Below are 20,365 nucleotides of genomic sequence, written 5' to 3'. Positions count from 1 at the left end.
CAGCGTAAAGTGAACCTTTAAAAGGGGCGTTTCCAGCCAAGTCGAGAACTGGGATAGACGAGAAATTGGATTGTAAACATATAGTGTGTGGCAGGCGTCTTCCGTGTCGCGATTATGTAACAAGAGCGCTGGTTTCAGCAGAACTGTTTTACAACGCTGCCTGGTAACAGGGGTATCTACAACACAGACAGATGGTTAGAAATCATGAATGTCCAGGAGAACTGTTCCCTCCTCCACCGTTTTCCACACTTGGAGCAGAGAGTCTGATAGTGTATTGCTGCACCCACCTCAGTGGCCTATCATCAGACACGAACGGAAATACATACGATTGGTGCCCAGCGCAAAACATTACAAACTAGTTGCGCTGACCGCAATTAGCGCTTCAAGTTTCAGGATGATGTGCACCGATATCCGGGAAATTATGCCCCCCAAAAAAGCGTCAGACGTATTGAATTAACTTTGGATCAAAGCTGTAAAATATTGAAAAGCTTCAGAGAGCTTGAAATCGAATATTCACTTATTCCGAAGAATCCTGAACTTGCTTGACAGCGTGGAACGGCTGGTCGGATTTCAGTATTATCTCCAATAGTCCACAATTATTCTCAATTTACCTTTGAATATGTTAGAGCTGTCTCCCGGTTTCACTGTTTAAATAGCTCGGACTGACATTTTCGATTCCTCTTCTATACTCCTATAAATTCAGCTCTTAAAATTAAATCTAATTTTTTTTTACTCTTAAATGGAAATATTGATGAAAAAAGAGCGAGAAGTTACCTGCGGAGTACAAGTACTGGCACAAAACAGCTGGACTGATGACCCGCTTCTCGTTTGTACATTATTTATAATTCTTTTCCCATTCCATCTGTGCTGAGGGCTCCAGCTTAGACAACACGAGATAGTTCCATACATCACAAAAGTACTTAAAAGCACTTCAGTGGCTATGCAGCGCGTTGTGATATCTGGCGATCGAGGAAAGCGCCATACAAATACAATGTTTAAACTGTAAGAAATGTCTCAAATGGCAACTTTATGTTCTTTTTCTGTCACAAGAAATGCAACTGAAACACAGCACAAAATGTAGCGAATTCAAATACAGTATAAGGCTACAATTAACCAAGGCGGCGTAGAAATAAGATGGTTGTTGGAGCATTACGTACAAAAAAGGAAACAAAATGGACTTTGATAAAGATTTGTACATGATTAAACGTTTTCCGAAGAATACTGGTGGAATCCAGAAAGAGGGATATAGCAACTGAGAACACACAAAAAAACTGCTTCATATTATCGACATTAAAAAGACCAATTTCACTGGACTGAAAGAGTCGACTTGTTCCTCATCAATGGGAAGATATTTGCTGCTTAACTTCCAAAACTTCTGGTCACCTGAAGCCTTAATGAACTCTTCATATAATCAGCCCAAGACGGCAACTGCTCAGAGTGACAATGCTCCATACCCAAAGCCAATGGCCATACAAACCAAAACAAAATGATGAATTTGGCTAGAAAAAGGCATTACAGATCTTCTCCTAAATTTATCTTGTGAAAATATAAAAAGAAAACGACTTATTTCATATATTGGATTGCCTCCAATTACATATTTTGAGGAAATTGAAGATTCTTCCAACAAGACAACAATCCAGCAATGCCAATACCAAACATTTTGAGTAAAAGATATTCACGAATTGAAGAGTTGCCAGTGACACAAAATGACAACATCTGAATTGATCAGCCTCAAGCACATGACCACTGATTCGTAAACCAGCGGTGAAGAGATAGGGGTAAAACTTACATACTTGCGAAATTGATAGTATAACAGACTAAACAGGAGGAAAACGGTTGGAGAGGGACAAGATTTCGCATAAAGAGGTTGGCTTGAAAGAGTTAACTAAGGAGTTCTGAAATAGTTGCACCCATTGATAGAAATAACCATCTCTGAGTGAAGCCTGTCAGGCTTTAGTTAAGACACTCGAGTCTATAATCATATGCTTTAGTTATTTGCACTATCTCATAAAAGATAACAATGTCTCTTAGCTAATGTTCCTAAACCTACTCTATTGCATACAGATTATTTTCGCATAACGCGCATTTCCTCAACGTGATTTGACTGTAATGCGATTGGTGAAGGTGTCACAGTACGCTAAGGACTGGACTTGTGTCAACATCACATGGTTAGTCGGCTCGTGTGCTTTGTGAAGTGCTTCCTGAAAGGTACAGTGCTGTACTCAGTTATTTTCAGTCTTGTTCCTTGCAAATCTCGCTGTTTTCCATGTGGAAAGGACAAAGTTGCAAAAACGTTGACAGGAAGCACCATCCAGGTGAAAATAAAATCACAACTAGTGACTGTAAAAGAAAGGCTATAACACAAACAGAAGTTCGATGTTATAAAGTGGTTTCAACATAATGAAAGGACTCTTATGCACCATTAGAGACAATGCAGAAAGAACTAAAGCAAGCTGTATTGCTGGAACAAGTCTGAGTGCTGGCGAGTGTCTGAGAGATCATCAACAAAGGAAGTTGAGGAAATGGAGCAGCTTATAAGTGTGTGGATAGGTCAATTGAAAAAAATGATCTAGCACCACCTTTCTCACCTTAAAAGGAAAGCCGAATCAATTTAGGAGGACCTAAGGGGGGAAAAAAGCTGAAAATGCTGCAGCTGTGCCTGCCTTCAGTGCTAGTAATGCTTGGTTTGCTGGATTTCAGAACTTTAGATTGTAAGAAGCATCGCAGTTATGTGGCGAATCTACCAGTGCAGACGAGGAATGTGTGCTGTCATTTCCTTCAGTATTGAAAAAATTGATTGAGTAAGAAGGCTACACCTTAGATCAAATCTTCAATTTGGACAAGATAGGTTTATACTAAAAGCAAATGCCATCCAGCACCTACAGTTCTAAGAATGAAGCACATGCACCAGGTTTTAATGTCGCAAAGGATCGTATGACTGTTGTTGGGTGCCAATGCTAGTGGAGAATTAAAACTTAAGCCTGTGGTAGTGTACCACTGTGCCAACCCATGAGCCTTTAAAGGTTACCTTTTACACCTCTAGGTATTTACTTCAGTTCAAGCAAAAGAGATTGGACGATGGACAAATCTTTTTTATTACCTTATTGTTGATACTGTCAAGGATGTTTTTAGAAATGATCAGCCATGATCATATTGAGTGGCGGTGCAGGCTCGAAGGGCTGAATGGCCTACTCCTGCACCTATTGTCTATAGAAATTATTGCAAGTGAAAAAAAGATGGATTTCAAGATTCTCCTCATTATGGGCAATGCACTAAGCCATCTGTCTACGATTAGTGAGCTTTGTAAAACATCAAAGTGTATTTCTACCTCCGAACACAACCTCTCTCATTCAACCAATGGACCAGGGTGCAATAACAGCTTTTAAAGCGTATTATTTAAGGTGTACATTCAGGAAGCTGATTGCAGCTGACAGCGATAATGAGGGCAGTATTCTTCAATTTTGGAAGAGCTATAACATTAAGAATGCTGTTGACATCATTGTGAAGGCCTGGGGTGATGTAATGTGGGACTGCTTGCATGAAGTTTGGGAGAAACTTCTCCCAGATTGTCATGATTTTAAAGGCAATGAACCATCAGAGGAGCTTCCAGCAATGAAAAAACATTGTGTCGCTCTTGCAAAACAAGTTGGATTTGAAGTGGAGACTGAGGATGTCAAGGAGCTGCTCGAGTCCCATTGTGAACATCACTCCACAGCTGATTTACAACAACTTGTTGCTGCAGATGAAGATGATGGAGTCCAGGATGCAGCACCAAGACAGCTTTCCACTTTTATCTTCTATCCAGAGGGGTGTTGCAGCTCTTAGAAGACAATGATTACAATGCAGAATGCTGCAGGATAGTAGTTTGTGACATTAAGTCATATTTGACACACTATGAACAGCTTCATGAAAGAAGAAAGATGGTAAAACAGCAAAAACTAGATGCCTTTTTTAAGCCGACCCCCCAAAAACTGTCTGAGGATAATGAATCACAGGCATCCACTTCTAGAATAATTTTTTTGTGTTGTAACCCTGCACCTGAATGTAATGATGATATTGACGATGACCCTCAGCCCCTGTCTTAATACAGAACTGTAACTACTGCGACCCCTAGGACTCATAACGGCACACAAACCAACAGCCACGCTCAGACAACAACTCACCAGAACGAAGGACCCGATACCCAACATGAGCAAAACTAATGTAGTGTACAAAACACTCTATAGGACAAACAGGAAGACAGCTAACGATCCGCATACATGAACATCAACTAGCCACGAAACGACACGACCAGCTACCCTTAGTAGCCACACAGACAACAAGCAACATGAATTCGACTGGGACAACACTACTATCATAGGGCAAGCCAGACAGAGAACAGCCAGGGAATTCGTAGAGGCATGGCATTCATCCACAAACTCCATCAACAAACACATCAACCTGGACCCAATATACCAACCACTACAGCGGACAGCTGAAACTGACAACTGGAAGCGGCAGGGACAGACCACTATAAACACCGGAGGAAACATGAAGGAAGCGCTTCGCAGGAGGCTCCCAAGCACTGATGATGTCGCCTAGCCAGGGGACGAAACGTTTGCAACAAAAACTTCCAGCTCGGCGAACAGAACCACAACAAAGAACTGTAACTCCGCAACTCAGAAACCCCTTCAAGTTACCTTCCAGTTTTTCAGGGTAAGTGTTAAATGTATTGCATTACTTCATTAAAATGATTTTAATATTTACTTAGACTGTGCTATTGTTTGTGTTAAGCTAATTACTAGTTTTTGTTTTGATTTTTACTGATATTTTTGGTGATCTGTCCCAACCCTGTTTTTTCCCATAGGCCCTGTTATTTCTATAACATAATTTTCTTTATCATGAGGTCATACAAGACTGTATCTATCATGTTATAGAAGACTATAATGCTTTCTTACTATGTAATAAATCTTTGTTGCTCAAGAATGTGCCACATCTGCTGAGATCTCCACATGGTCATCCTTTACCACTTCCTATCACTAAATTTTAGATGAGTAAGGGAAGAGGTTAGTGGCAGCTTTTTACCCAAAATCTTCATACATCTTGAAGGAGGATGAAGATTTGGCAAGTTCCTCTTTAAAAGATGCCAATTGTGTACCCTCTGACAACAGAACACAACCATACACAAAATTATAGCATTAAAGGAATGGGAAGCTCAGGGAGCTTGCCTTGAATGTTTAATGAACATTTTCTTGGGAAATTTCACAGCCAGTCCTGGTGGTGAACTAATATTCAGGAAACCCAGTCTTTGTGTTCAGACTTATGTCGTGTCATTTAATTGAATAATTTCAACAACACTTTCAATTGTATAAAGTACATTTATTCAAGTATTACATTTTATTTGATGTGTGTTAGATGCATTTACAGAAATGGTAAAATTTAAAACGACAGTGTCTCACCTCTGGTGACTTGCCTGTTCCTCAACCCATAAAAGTTAAAGACCAAAGAGATGCTCTCACTGTCCACCCTGAAAAGATCAACTCATTTTGCACACAAGTAATTTGGAATCATCTGCTTTGGATATATTGACCACACATTGTACAGTAGGGGGAGCTAGATCTGATTTATTTATTATGCATCTGGTCACCTTTATAATTTACTGAATAAAATGGAATATGAAGTTTAAGTCTGCCTGACCATGTCTTGTCTCAATTAACCAATTCAAATGACTTCCTAAACTACAGTTAGACTTCTTGGCTCATATAGGGACTAAACAATGCCACCTTATAGTCTTGAAGTTTGCATATTACACAAGTAATTTCAGTTAAGTATGCAAATTATTGAAAGTTGGACTAGGCAAAAAGACAGTATTTGGTTAATCCTCTCTACTGTCAAACAAAATTTATCCAACAGTATCCTGGAATCCTGGGACAACCTTTGATCTCAAATGCTAATTTCAATGGATTTAAGTTGCTGCAGGAAACATGAAAATTCACTTTTACAATACTGCCGATAACTTCACTGTGTTGAAACAAAATATAATCATAGTAAAATCACTTTATTTGAATCCATGTTATGTAATAATTCATTGCCAAGTGGGTCCTAAATATCTTCCTTCCTCCAGTGTTCATTCCAACTGAATTCCAGGTTCTGTTTGTCCAGCCTCGTTGACAGACCTGCATTATACATGAACCAAAGCTATCCACACCTTAATCCTTTTTGACACAAAATCTTCCTTCCATATAATTCCTACCATTGATCACTTTTATTGGTTTCCTATTCTTAAGTATTGACTTCACAATCTATCCCCTTTTAAAAGTCTTTGTGCTCAGTCATCCTTGATTCTGCAACCTTCTTTAACCCAATTCACTGACTGTTTATTCTTTCACCTCCAGCCCTGCAATCCAGTCATTTATAATTTTTCTCAAATGGCTCTTCAAATCTTGCATTTTGGATGACGTTCTATGTCACTTCCACCAATTCTTGTTCTAACTATGAGACATGTGTGTATTGGAAAGCATCTTGATACACTATTATATGTGGCTGTCATTCCCAAAATGATAAATCTTAATCCAAAAAAAAAATTAGGCTTCTACTATTCTTCCTTGGAATGAAAAACTGATTTGCTTTAAGTATTACCTGCACTCTTATTTTCCATTGGCAATAACTCTGATACGTATAATAATACCATGGTATAAGTGAATGCATGAAACCCAAAAACAGGGTAAATAGCATAATTTTCTCAATATTGAAATATATACCAAAATGGTTTGTTTAAGTAAAACTCAATGCAATTACCATTTATTACCAGTAAGATCCAAATTACACAATACTTCATCACAAATCTCGCTGAAAGAGAAATAGAAATTAATTTCTCTTGTTAGCCAACTGAAGGAAGTTGGAAGAATGGTAATCTGATATATTCTCTTAATTGTATTAAAAAAACCATCCTGGAAAGATTTATCAGAAAGAAATACAATAACTACTGCCATATGGTCACCTTCCATCTTTCTCATTACAACTCACATCAATTTCATATGTAAATATTTAAGAATTGTTTAAACTACTGTACAGTACGAGAAAATATTGTCCATTTGCCTGTTTAACAAGGTTCAGTTCTTGAAATAAAACCTTTAATCATAAAACATGATTTACTCCTCTCAGGTTTACAAAAGGCAAGAGTGAGAAAACCTTGGAAATGGAATAACATCTTTAATGTTCTCAACACCCAAGATACACTGCAAATATCGCTCAAATCCCAATCCAAATCCTCCATGTGGCACTGATCCAAACTGGCGAAGTTCCTCATACCTAGAAGGGGTGAGATGGTTTAAAAACATTATGTACATTTTCAATTAATTTGTAGTATTGTAAATTAAATTACAATTGCATTCAATAGTTTGTGATTATGTTGACAATATACAAAAAACACTTCTTTTAGGTATTTAGATGCTTACAACAGGTTTGGTGGCTATTTATTTAACTCTGGTTTAACCTGTTCTTTTTATAATATGACAGTATTTGTAGATAGCAGTGAAGATGGACTACTGCAAATATGAATTTAATGTAATAAACTATATTGAGGCAGCATCCTTAACACAATACAATTCTATAAGGTGTTTCAGAGTGGTGCCATAGGTAAAATCGCCATAGTCCAAGAGAACCCTAGGACTGTTCTTTTAGTAGAGAGAGATTACTGGTAGTGGTTTAACCTGAAGGTCAACATGCCTTGGTGAGAGAAGTTGAGAAGGGAAGTTCTTACTGTTAATCTCAGTTAATGTGGTACTTGAGCACATACTGTTGGTCTCATTCTACATCGTAAACCAACCATCCAGCTAACTGAACTAATTCACCCCCTCATGGTGCTACAAAGCAAACTCTACCACCAAGCCACAAAGCAAACTCTACCATCAAGTTTAAAGAGAGTTTAAGGGTTACTGTGGATTATATCTGCAATAAATGCTGTTGCTTGCAAATCTTATCAGATCGAATGGATCGGTTGGAGTGAAAGTTAGGAGCAATGAGGAATTTGCAACAGCAACAGTAGGTGATAGATGGCAGTTATAGAAAGGGGGGAAAAGTCTCAGATACAGTCACGTAGATGGATTAACTCCAGGAAAGATAAGACAGGTAGGCAGCTAGTGCAGGAGTCCTCTGTGGCTATACCCATTTCAAACAAGTATGCTGATTTGGAAAATGTAGGGGGTGATGGATTCTCAGGGGAACGTAGCACGAACAGCCAAATTTCTGGTATTGAGACTGGCTCGAATGCAATGAGGGGTATGTTGGGTACCAAGAAATCAATTGTGTTAGGGGATTCTCCAGTCCGAGGTACATTCAGACATTTCTGTGGTCAGCAGTTGCTTTCCTGGTGCCAGGATCAAGGATGTCTCAGAAAGGGTGCAGAATGTTCTCACGGGGGAAGAGGGGCCAGCAAGAAGTCATTGTCCACATTGGAACCAACGACATAGGAAGTGAAAAGTTTGAGATTCTGAAGGGAGATTACAGAGAGTTAGACAGGAATTTAAAAAGGAGGTCCTTGAGTAGTAATATCTGGATTACTCCTGGTGCTATGAGCTAGTGAGGGCAGGAATAGGAGGATAGAGCAGATGAATGCATGGCTGAGGAGCTGGCGTATGGGAGAAGGAATCACATTTTTGGATCATTGGAATCTCTTTTGGGGTAGAAGTGACCTGTACAAGGAGGACTGGTTGCACCTAAATTGGAAGGGGACTAATATACTGGCAGGAAGATTTGCTAGAGCTGCTCGGGACAATTTAAACTAGCAAGATGACGGTGGGACCCAGGGAGATAGTGAGGAAAGAGATCAATCTGAGACTGATACAGTTGAGGACAGAAGCGAGTCAGTCAGGGCAGGCAGGGACAAGGTAGGATGAATAAATTAAACTGCATTTATTTCAATGCATGGGGCCTAACAGGGAAGGTAGATGAACTCAGGGCATGATAAGGCACATGGGACTGGAATATCATAGCTATTACAGAAACATGGCTCAGGGATGGGCAGGGCTGGTAGCTTAATGTTCCAGGATACAAATGCTACAGGAAGGATAGAAAGGGAGGCAAGAGAGGAGGTGGAGTGGCATTTTTGATAAGAGATAGTGTTACAGCTGTGCTGAGGGAGGATATTCCTGGAAATACATCCAGGGAAGTTATTTGGGTGGAACTGAGAAATACGAAAAGGATGATCACCTTATTGGGATTGTATTATAGACCCTCTAATAGTCAGAAGGAATTTGAGAAACAAACTTGTAAGGAGATCAGCTATCTGTAAGAATATAGGGTGGTTATGATAGGGGATTTTAACTTTCCAAACATAGACTGGGACTGCCATAGTCTTAAAGGTTTAGATGGAGAGGAATTTGTTAAGTGTGTGCAAGAACATTTTCTGATTCAGTATGTGGATGTACCTATTAGAAAAGGTGCAAAACTTGACCTACTCTTAGGAAATAAGGCAGGGCAGGTGACTGAGGTGTCAGTGGGGGAGCACTTTGGGGCCAGCGACCATAATTCTATTAGATTTAAAATAGTGATGGAAAAGGATAGACCAGATCTAAAAGTTGAAGTTTTAAATTGGAGAAAGGCCAATTTTGATGACATTAGGCAAGAACTTTCAAAAACTGATTGGGGGCAGGGATGGCTGGAAAATGTGAAGTCTTCAGAAATGAGAAAATGAGAATCCAGAGAAAGTATATTCCTGTCAGGGTGAAAGGAAAGGCTGGTAGGTATAGAGAATGCTGGATGACTAAAGAAATTGAGGTTTTGGTTAAGAAAAAGAAGGAAGCATATGTAAGGTATAGACAGGTTAAATCGAGTGAATCCTTAGAAGAGTATAAAGGCAGTAGGAGTATACTTAAGAGGAAAATCAGGAGGGCAAAAAGGGGACATGAGATAGCTTTGGCAAATAGAATTAAGGAGAATCCAAAGGGTTTTTACAAATACATTAAGGTCAAAAGGGTAACTAGGGAGAGAATAGAGCCCCTCAAAGATCAAAAAGGCACCTTTGTGTGGAGGCAAAAAATGGGGGAGATACTAAATGAGTATTTTGCATCAGTATTTACTGTGGAAAAAGATACGGAAGATATAGAATGTAGAGAAATAGATGGTGACACCTTGCAAAATGTCCCTATTATGGAGGAGGAAGTGCTAGATGTCTTGAAACGCATGAAGGTGGATAAATCCCCAGGACCTTATCGGGTGTACCCTAGAACTCTTTGGGAAGCTAGAGAAGTGATTGCTGGGCTTCTCGCTAGGTTATCTGTATCATCGATAGTCACAAATGAAGTGCCAGAAGACTGGAGGTTGGCTGAAGTTGTGCCACTGTTTATGAAGGGTGGTAAGAACAAGCCAGGGAACTATAGACCAGTGAGCCTGACCTCAGTGGTGGGCAAGTTGTTGGAGGGAATCCTGAGGGACAGGATGTGCATGTATTTGGAAAGGCAAGGACTGATTAGGGATAGTCAATATGGCTTTGTTATGTGGGAAGTCATGTCTCACAAACTTGACTGAGTTTTTTGAAGAAGTAACAAAGAGGATTGATGAGGGCAGAGCAGTAGATATGATCCATATGGACTTCAGTAAAGCATTCGACAAGGTTCCCCATGGGAGATTGGTTAGCAAAGTTAGATCTCACGGAATACAGGGAGAACTAGCCATTTGGATACAGAACTGGCTCAAATGTAGAAGACAGAGGGTGGTGGTTGGGGGTTGTTTTTCAGACTGGAGGCCTGTAACCAGTGGAGTGCCACAAGGATCGGTGCTGGGTCCGCTACTTTTTGTCATTTACATAAGTGATTTGGATGTGAGCCTAAGGAGGTACAGTTAGTAATTTTGCAGATGACACCAAAATTGGTGATGTAGTGGACAGCAAAGAAGGTTACCTCAGATTACAACAGGATCTTGGCCAGATGGGCCTATGGGCTGAGAGGTAGCAGATGGAGTTTAATTCAGATAAATGCGAGGTGCTGCATTTTGGAAAAGCAAATCTTAGCAGGACTTATACACTTAATGGTAAAGTCATAGGGAGTGTTGCTGAACAAAGAGACCTTGGAGTGCAGGTTCATAGCTCCTTGAAAGTGGAGTCTCAGGTAGATAGGATAGTGAAGAAGGCGTTTGGTATGCTTTCAACTATTGGTCAGAGTATTGAGTACAGGCGCTGTGAGGTCATGTCGCGGCTGTATAGGACACAGGGTAGGCCAGTGTTGGATTATTGCGTGCAATTCTGGTCTCCTTCCTATTGGAAAGACGTTGTGAAACTTGAAAGGGTTCAGAAACGATTTACAAGGATGTTACCAGGTTTGGAGGATTTGAGCTAGAGGGAGAAGATGAACAGGCTGGGGCTTTTTTTCCTGTAGCGTCGGAGGCTGAGGGGTGACCTTATAGAGGTTTACAAAACCATGAGGGGCATAGATAGGATAAATAGACAAAGTCTTTTCCCTGGGGTCGGGCAGTCCAGAACTAGAGGGCATAGGTTCAGGGTTAGAAGGGAAAGATATAAAAGAGATATAAGGGGCAACTTTTTCGCACATAGTGTGGTACGTGTATGGAATGAGCTGCCAGAGGAAGTGCTGGAGGCTAGTACAATTGCAACATTTAAAAGGCATTCAGATGGGTACATGAATAGGAAGGGTTTGGAGGGATGTGGGCCGGGTGCTGGCAGGTGGGACTAGATTGGGTTGGGATATCTGGTCGGCATGGATAGGTTGGACCTATCTGTACATCTCTGTGACTCTAAGTCACAAAAGGCTACATAATAAGGCAGATGGCCAAAAGATTTGTCAAGAGGCTGGGTTTTCAAGAGTGTCTGGAAGGAGGAGTAGAGGGACTTCAGGGAACTTCAGAAGTCAGGGTTAAGAGAGCTGATAGCCACATTAGGTAAGCACAGATACCTGAGGTTTGTAGGACAGGATGAGCTCAGAGACATGGAGGAACGAGGTCAATGAAGTTTTTCAAAACGATGATCAAAATGTAGCTCAAAAACCATAACAGGAATGACAGTCTACATGGTATCTTTAGCCACTGGCCATACAATGAGCGGGTTAAGCATTTATCAAAGAGCTAAGCATCCACTTACATATCTATTGACACAAATACAGAAAATAATCTCAGTGCTTTAAGTGGCAGGGGGCTAGAATGGGGTACGAGAAATAGATGAAGCAAATGGATAATGTGCCACTTGAAGATACAAAAGTAGAATTAAGCAATCTTAATAATGGATAACTTTGGATGGCTGAATTTCAGTCGATGGTTGGATAGGTGCCAAATTTTACGTTAACAGCCGAAGCAATTTGTTTTGGAAGGAAAAGCACTTGATGGTAAAAGTTTGGAGTTCTGCCAAGGCTCAAAAAACAGCAAAGAACAGTGACTCAGCAAAGGATACATTATCAAAGTTAGCCAACATTTCAGTTGGAAAAGGGATTGAATGAACTGAGTCACTCTCATGGAAGAGGTTAGACTGTTCAGGAAGAGAGACAGGAGACAAACTGTAAAATGATGGGGAGTCAAAGCTAAAATAGATGGGAACTGGAGAAGAGTAGAGTAGAGTAGCTGGTGAAATAGCCTCAATCTTAGACAGGAAGAAACTCATTTGATATTGGAGTAATGTTATGACATGTAGACAGACGGTCAAACCATATTAGCCTTTCTACCACTGTATTCACAACACAGTAAAATTAAATCTCTGAAAGCCCCTAATAATTACTCTAATGCTTCCTAACCAGAATTTGAATATTCAGTCGCTGAACTGGTGAATAATTAATTCCTGATACCAGTTTTGCATCTCAAACGAAAGGCTTAACTATTTATTAAATACATAACTTTAGCAAAGGAATAATTAAAAAACAAGGTTAACTGATTAATGCTTTAAACTCAAAACATTTGCTTTTATGCCAATTCATACAAAGGAGAGACAAACAAACACAGTTAAGGGATAAATAAAAGAAAATAACAAAACTGGCCAGATTACTTAAAGGGTTTTCATGATGCTCCAGCTCACAGAATAAATGTGGGACTCTTGGTTGCTTTACTGCAACATTGATCAGAGCAATCTTCTCAGTTCATCCAAACAAAGGCAGCAATACTTCTAACTCAGCTCTCTACTTTGTTGGTCTTCCAGAAAATGGTGTGGCAGATTAGGCAGGGAGCTTTCAAATCTTTATGCTGTCTTTATGCTCAGCTCTCAAAAAACATACTTTAAAAACAAAACCTCAATTCTGGTTCTGCCCTGATATACTGAAGTATCTCTTACTAAGGCCTCAATTAGTATTCAAGGCTTGAACATAGGGACTCTTCCAGACCTGCTGGAACCAATTCTCAGGATTGCCCTTGTTAATAGCCAACTTCTGCTTCTATTTAGTAACCATCTTCTTCCCAGGGTCACCCTGTCTGTTGAAACCCTTTAAATCAAGAATCAGACTACAATTAGCCTCCAAAGTAGGCCTCACAAACAAACAAAGCTTGTGTGGCTTATTCTTCTTTGACCGCAAGCTGTCCCAAAGCCCACAGATTGTTTCCAGTACATAATTCCCAGTTCACTACTCCATACCAAAACGTTTAAAAGAATAATTAAAAAGTTGAAAAATCAGTCATGGTTCTAACAAGTAGAATGTGATGGAAAGAGCTCTGTGCGGGAGGAAATGTCATGGAGAAAAGGTCCCTTTGACAAAAGGATGGCATGCTTCCATGATATGGAAGGAGAATTTCAATGAGATGGTCAAGGCACAATGGTGCTTGACATAGCTGAGCCAAATTTATAAGTGAATGACTGAACCAGTTATGCACTAATGCTCCTGGGTTTTCAGCTCTCTGACTTTGAAGAGCAGGATTTGATATTTTTAATAGAGTGGAAAGACAGTGGAATTGAAAAATATGAATGGGAGATGGAGAATAATTTATGGGATGAGAATATCAAAGGCAGATATAAGGGAGAAATGTATTAGGTTATTTTAATAGGTATTAAATGTCATAGATCTCAGAGGTGTTGTCATGGCTGGATCCTTGAGGGAGCTGACGATGTCGTGGTATTGTCACTGGACTAGTTAATTTATGTAATGCTCTGGGATCTCAAGTTCAAATCCCATTACATAATAGGTCAAATTTGAATCTAAAAAATTCATGAATTAAAATTTTAAAATGACCATGAAATCATTCTCAATTCTTTTAAGAATCAATTTTGTTCACTGAAGCCCTTTAAGGAAGGAAATCTGTCATCCTTACCCAGTCTGATTTCCATATAACTCCAGATCCACAGCAATGTATTTGATTCTCAACTACCGTCTGAAATGGCCTAGCAAGCCATTCAAAAAAGATGGACCACTTGGCATCAGTATAGGCACCGGAAACAATGCTGTGAAACCCAGCCTTGTTACCCTTGTACCTAACATCTAAGGGCCTAGATTTTTTTAAAATCATAGCCAAATTGAGAACACTCTCTCAAGGACTAGTAAAGCAACAGCCTGACAGTCGTACTCATAATCATATATCACACATAATGTTCCAGATAATACCATTACCATCCTTGGAAGAAGTGTGACACGGTGGTATACAGTTGGAAGGAGTTGCATTGGGAATCCTCAACATTGACTCCAGACATCATGCAGTCTTATGGCATCAGGTCAAACATGATGCAACCTTGGCTGATGAATCGTTATTTCTCTACACAGCTAGCAGATACATGGGAACATCAGCATCCTGCAATATCCCTCCAAGCTACTCGGAAATATATCATTGTTCCTTCAGTGTTCCTGGATCAGGGATTCAGAAATCATGGAACTTCCTCCCTAATAGTCCTGTGAGGTACCTTATGTACCTACATCAAATGGATTGCACCAGTTTATCTTTATCTTCTCAGGGCATGGAAGATAGGCATTAAACGCTGGCCCAGCCAGCAGCACAGCCCAAATCCTGACTGAATTAACAACAAAACTGAAGGGGAATGGGTTTGGAATTTGAGAGCAAGCTAATCGAGTTATGGAAGAGCTTTACCTCCATAGACAGCTACATGAAAGCAGTGGATTTAAGGTCGGTAAGGGGAATGAGTACAAGGTGTTTTTGGTGATTGAAGTCTGAAGACTCAAGCCAATTTCAGGACCTCATTAAAGATACTGATGTAATAGAAAGTCTGCAGTAAAGCAAAGTACAAGGATAAAAACCATACTTACATATTACAGACAAAGTATGAATACTAAATTTAAAAACTGTTTTTGCTTACCAATGGTATGTGTCTTTTCGACCAAGCCTGCAACAGAATAATAGTTAAATTAGTCACGGTAGCAGGAATAAATCATTTGCCTGTTAACTTGAATTATATTGCAAAAAGTTCTTTCAGAAGAAACTTAAAGTTACAACTAAAATTTTATTTCCTCCATTTCAAGCATTCTTTCTTGTCATCAAAACATAGAAGACCTCTTCCATTTTACAGTGCCAATCTAAAGCGAAGTTTTCTTTCCCACCATGTGACTAACCAACCATCCCAACACCACCTTATTCATCTGACTAAAATCAATGTAATTCACACCGAAGCTAAATCTGGGTCTGGCAACACCACTTTTTACACTGTATACTAGCTCTCAAGTATGCCTTTACTGGATATGTTTGCAGGATCCTAAACTTAAACTGCGGATTTTCAACTGATACATTTTTAATGCTTGCAGTTCTCCACTAGTATAGACAAAGCTGATGGAAAAATTCAAGCTGTTGGCCAAAATTATAAAATATTTTGTTTAGATATTGTAATGCTTTCACTTTTTCCATCTTCTGTCCTCCGAAGATCATGCTGACTAATGTTTTTTGCAGTTTAATAGGCAGTCAATTTCAAAACCCTGCCTGATCCCTTGACCCCATAAGCACTGTTAGATGACAAGGATGATTTCTCTAATCCCTCTGACTATTAGGCTTAGCCAAGTACAATAGACTTACGAATTAATTCAGTTGTGACTGAGCTATAGACAGGAGAATGTTTCTGTAACTTCCTACTGCATGGCTTGGCATTGCAGTGGAAAGCCTACTTAATGTAATAGTCAACCAACTTCTGGTCCTTTAATTCTTTGGAATATTCCAGGAACCCCAAAAGAACCTTCTCTACAATCATACAATCTGATATGCTTGAGGACTTCCTGAAACTGTTCAGACATGCCTTCAAAATTGACTATGCACACCAGTGTGAGTCTAATGGACAATTTACAGGGAAATTATATGAAGGTTAAAACCTTGGGCATTTAGTTTGTATGCCTGTAACTACAGGCACTAATTCCAATCAAAATCAAAGAACGTTGACTCCCCCACCAGAATATCTAGCCTTTAATTTTCAAGCTAGAAAAGTAGAGCACAAGACTTGGTAATTTCAATGAACAGCTAGGCAAAACAAAATTAAAATTGAACAGATGTAGCAGTGTAAGTTTAAAAAAAAGAAACTGCAAGCAATGTAAATTCTGACCAGTAAACACAGGGATTTGGGTTTGATAACAGCAGTTGCCAAAATTTCATAAAACTGTTCTGTCCTTGCATTTTTTTTAATCTTCAGTTCCTGCAAACACCTTCCAACCTACTCAAATATTGTGTGCTCTTTGCTTCAATCACTAGCTCCAATGATGCCTCCCATATGTTTGTGAGCTTGATAGAAAAACAAGTAAATCTGTTGGACTATAACCTGGTGTTGTGAGATCTTTAACTTTGTTGACCCCAGTGAAACACCGGCAACTCCAAACCTTCTCTGCACTCTGGCTGTGAACCAATCATAGATGACTTCAGCACTGGTAGTCTATTTCAATCTGGATCGACAAAGTGTATTATAATTGTTAACACCTCGATCAAATTATCCTATCACTCCTCTCGGAGGATAATATCAAAGCTTCAATTTTTTCCTATTCTCAATATTTACACATAGTATCAAATAGCACGAGTAATTTTTGGGATTTAAAAATTTTGTTCATGAAATGTGGGCATCACTGGCTGGGGCAGCGTTTATTGCCCATCCCTACTTGGCTTTGAGGTGGTGGTGCTAAGCCGCTTTCTTGAATCATGCTGTAGGTAGACCCACAAAGCCATTAGGGAGTTAGTTCTATGATTTTGAGCCATGACACTGAAGGAACAGGATATATTTCCAACTCAGCACGGAGAGTGAATTGGTGAGGAATTTCAGCTGGTGGTGTTTCCATGTACCTGCTGCCCTTGTCCTTCCAGATGGAAGTGGTTGCTGGTTTAAAAGGTAATGTCTTCTGCAGTATATCATGTAGATGGTACATACTGCTGTTATTGAACATTGGTAGTAGAAGGAGTGGAGCTTTGTGGATGTGGTGCCAATCAAGCAGGTTGCTTTGTCCTGAATGATATCAAGCTCAGTGTTGATGGGGCTGCACCCATCCAGGCAAGTGGGGAATATGCCTTCACATTCCTGACTTGCGTCATGTAGATGAGGGACAGGCTTTAGGTAGTCAGGAATGACATAAAACACGATTCCTAGCCTCTGACTTGCCCTTGTAGCAACTGTGTTTATATGACTAATCCAGTTCAATGTATGATCAATATTAACCTTCAGGATGTTTATGGTGGGGATTCAGTGATGGTAACACCACCGATTTTCTACTGTTGAAGATGGTCAATTGCTCGGCATTTATATGGTGTGATTGTTACTTGCCAGTTTTCAGCCCAAGTCTGGATATTGTCCAGGTTTTGCTACATTTGAATACAGACTGCTTCAATGTCTGAGGAGTCGTGAATTGTTCTAAACATTGTGAATTGAATTGAATTGAATTGTCACGTGTATCAAGGTACAGTGAAAAGCTTTGTCTTGTGAGCAATACAGGCAGATCACAGAGTTGAGTAGCATAGATAAGTAAATATTAGTTTCCCCATTGCTCACTTTATGATGGTGAGGCCATTGATAAAGTAGCTGAGGATGGCTGGGCCTAGGACACTACCCTTAAAAACTCAGGCAGAAATGTCCTGGAGTTGAGATGACTTACATCCAGCAACCACAACCAACTTCCTTTCTGTCAGGTATTATCAGCAAAATGCTTTCCCTCATTTCCATTGATTCTAAGTTTGCTAGGGCTTCTTGATGCCACACTTGGTCAAATGCAACTTTGATGTCATTCTCATCTCACCTTTGGAATTCTTTTCTTTTGCCAATGTTTGAACCAAGGTTCCCATGAGGTGAGATGCTGAGTGACCCTGCCAGAACCCAACGTGGGCATTAGTGAGTAGGCCATTCCTAAACAGGTGCTGTTTAATAGCACTGTTGTTGACACCTTCCATAACTTTAGTGATGTCAGAGCGTAGACTGATGGGGTGATAATTGCTTGCACTGGATTTGTTCTGCTTTGTGTGTACAGGTCATACCTGGACAATTTTTTACATTGTTGGATAGGGGCCAATGTTCTCGCTGTACTAGTACATCTTGGCTCAGGATGTGGAAAGTCATAGAGGATAAGTCTTCAGTACTATTCCTAGAATGTTGTCAAGGCCCATAACCTTTGCAATTTAGTGCTTCCAGCTGGTTTTTGATATCACATGGACTGAATTGAATTGGCTGAAGACTGCTATCTGTGATGCTCGGACCACTGGAGGGGGTCATCTGCTTGGCACTTCTGGCTGAAGATTGTTCGATGTGCTTCAGCCTTATCTATTGCACTGATGTGCTGCGCTCCCCCATCATTGAGGATGGTGATGTTTATACAGCTTCTTTTTCTAGTGAGTTGTTTAATTGTCCACTATCATTCATGACTCGATGTGGCAGGAATGCAGAGGTAAGATCTGATCCATTGGTTGTGGAATCATTTACCTCTGTCTATCACTTGCTGCTTATGCTATTTGGTACACAGATAGTCCAACTCTGTAGTTTCACCAGGTTGACACCTCAATTTTAGGAATGCCTGGCATGCCCTCAAGCTCTCTTCATTGAAACAGTATTGATGCCCTGCCAAGATGGCAATAGTCAAGTGGTGGACATACCAGGCCATGAGTTTGACGATTGTGCTGGACTAAGATTCTGCTATTGCTGACTGCCAAGGTACCTCATGGATGCCCAGTTTTGAGTTGCTAGATCTGTTACAAGTCTGTCCCATTTAGCACTGTGATAGTACCACAATTCTCAACACTTCGTCTACACAAGGACTGTGCAGTGGTCACTCTTAGCAATACATCTGTGATAGGCAGATTGGAACAGCATAAGTAGCAAATGATAGACAGAGATAAATGATTCCACAACCAATGGATCAGATCTTACCTCTGCATCACTCATGACTCGATGTGGTAGGAATGGTGGACAATTAAACAATTCACTAGAAAAAGAAGCTCCACAAATATGCTTTTTTCTCTTGTTGATTCCCTCATCATCTGCTACACACCCAGTCTAGCAACAATGTCCTTTAGGATCCAACCAGCTCAATCAGTAGTGCTGCTGCTAAGCCCCTTTTGGTAATGTAGATTGAAATCCCTCACCCAGAGCACAGTCTGTGCCCTTTGCATCTTCAGTGCTCTCTCCAAGTGGTGTTCAACATGGAGAAGCATTGATTCATGAGCTGAAGAGAGGCAGTACTTCATAATCAGAAGGCGAATTCCTTGCCTGATGTTTCAGGTGGTGCTGTGAGACCTCATGATATTGAGGATTCTCAGGGCAAGACACTCTTGCCTGTATACCACTGTGCTGTCACCTCTCCTAGATCTGTCTTGTCAGTGGGACAAGAAGTATCCAAGCATTATGATGGTGCACAGTAGTATCAGGGACAGAGTTGGGAAGGTATGATTCTGCGAAATATTGTTACTTGACTTGACTGCGTGACACCTCTTCCAATTTTGGCGCGAGCCCCCCAGATATTAGTCGAGGACTTTGAATGTTGACATGTCTGTATTTGCAATTTTGATTCTCATGCCTCGGTCGACATCTGATGGGTCTCTTTTGTTACATTCCTCTCTTGAGGCATTCTTATGATGGTTACAGTTGAATGGCTTGCTGGGTCATGTCAGAGGGCCATTAATAGACAACCACATCACTGTGGGTCTGCATTAGTATGGTTGGCAGTTTCCTTCCCTAAACGACATTAGTGAATCCAATATTTTTATCTGAAAACTGACAATGGCTTTATGGTCATCACTCAACTCTCAATTCCAGATCATTTTATCAAATTCAAAGGGATTCGAATTTGAGTCCCTACACTATTACTTGGGTCTCTAGATTAAATATCTAGCGATAATACCACAAGGATATCACTACCTTATGATGACTCCTTTTTCTCTCAACACTGTTTTGGCAAGAAGCCCACAACTTCACAATGAATCCAACAACGATCTTTAATCTTTACATTTGTTCATCACTACTTCTCTTTTTCTATCTCCTTCCTTAAAACCCAGATTTATTGAAATTATTTTACTA

The 20,365-nt window shown here is 40.0% G+C and overlaps 1 protein-coding gene and 1 long non-coding RNA gene across 3 annotated transcripts in view; one reads left to right on the top strand and one right to left on the bottom strand.

The window, feature by feature from the left end:
* The first annotated feature begins 58 nt into the window (after window positions 1-58).
* Window positions 59-20,365, top strand: part of LOC148149781 (uncharacterized) — a 31,513-nt gene continuing 11,206 nt past the window's right edge. The window contains exons 1-2 of the long non-coding RNA XR_015757425.1: window positions 59-4,695; window positions 7,144-7,299. This is a non-coding gene — a long non-coding RNA (uncharacterized LOC148149781). The remainder of the gene's footprint in view (window positions 4,696-7,143; window positions 7,300-20,365) is intronic.
* nars2 (asparaginyl-tRNA synthetase 2, mitochondrial) overlaps window positions 5,338-20,365 on the bottom strand; it is an 88,430-nt gene continuing 73,402 nt past the window's right edge. For both annotated transcript variants that reach the window (XM_043691665.2, XM_043691667.2), the window contains 2 exons: window positions 15,206-15,232; window positions 5,338-7,290 (listed from right to left, as the gene is read on the bottom strand). In XM_043691665.2, coding sequence (XP_043547600.1) covers window positions 7,146-7,290; window positions 15,206-15,232 — 172 coding nt within the window. In that variant the 3' untranslated portion in view covers window positions 5,338-7,145. The remainder of the gene's footprint in view (window positions 7,291-15,205; window positions 15,233-20,365) is intronic.

The sequence above is a fragment of the Chiloscyllium plagiosum genome, unplaced genomic scaffold, assembly GCF_037043375.1.
Source record: "Chiloscyllium plagiosum isolate Xiang-an unplaced genomic scaffold, Cpla_swu_hap1 HiC_scaffold_6, whole genome shotgun sequence".
Taxonomy (NCBI): domain Eukaryota; kingdom Metazoa; phylum Chordata; class Chondrichthyes; order Orectolobiformes; family Hemiscylliidae; genus Chiloscyllium; species Chiloscyllium plagiosum.
The sequence above is the reverse complement of the archived record's forward strand: the minus strand, read 5'-3'. Positions and strand labels throughout refer to the sequence as shown.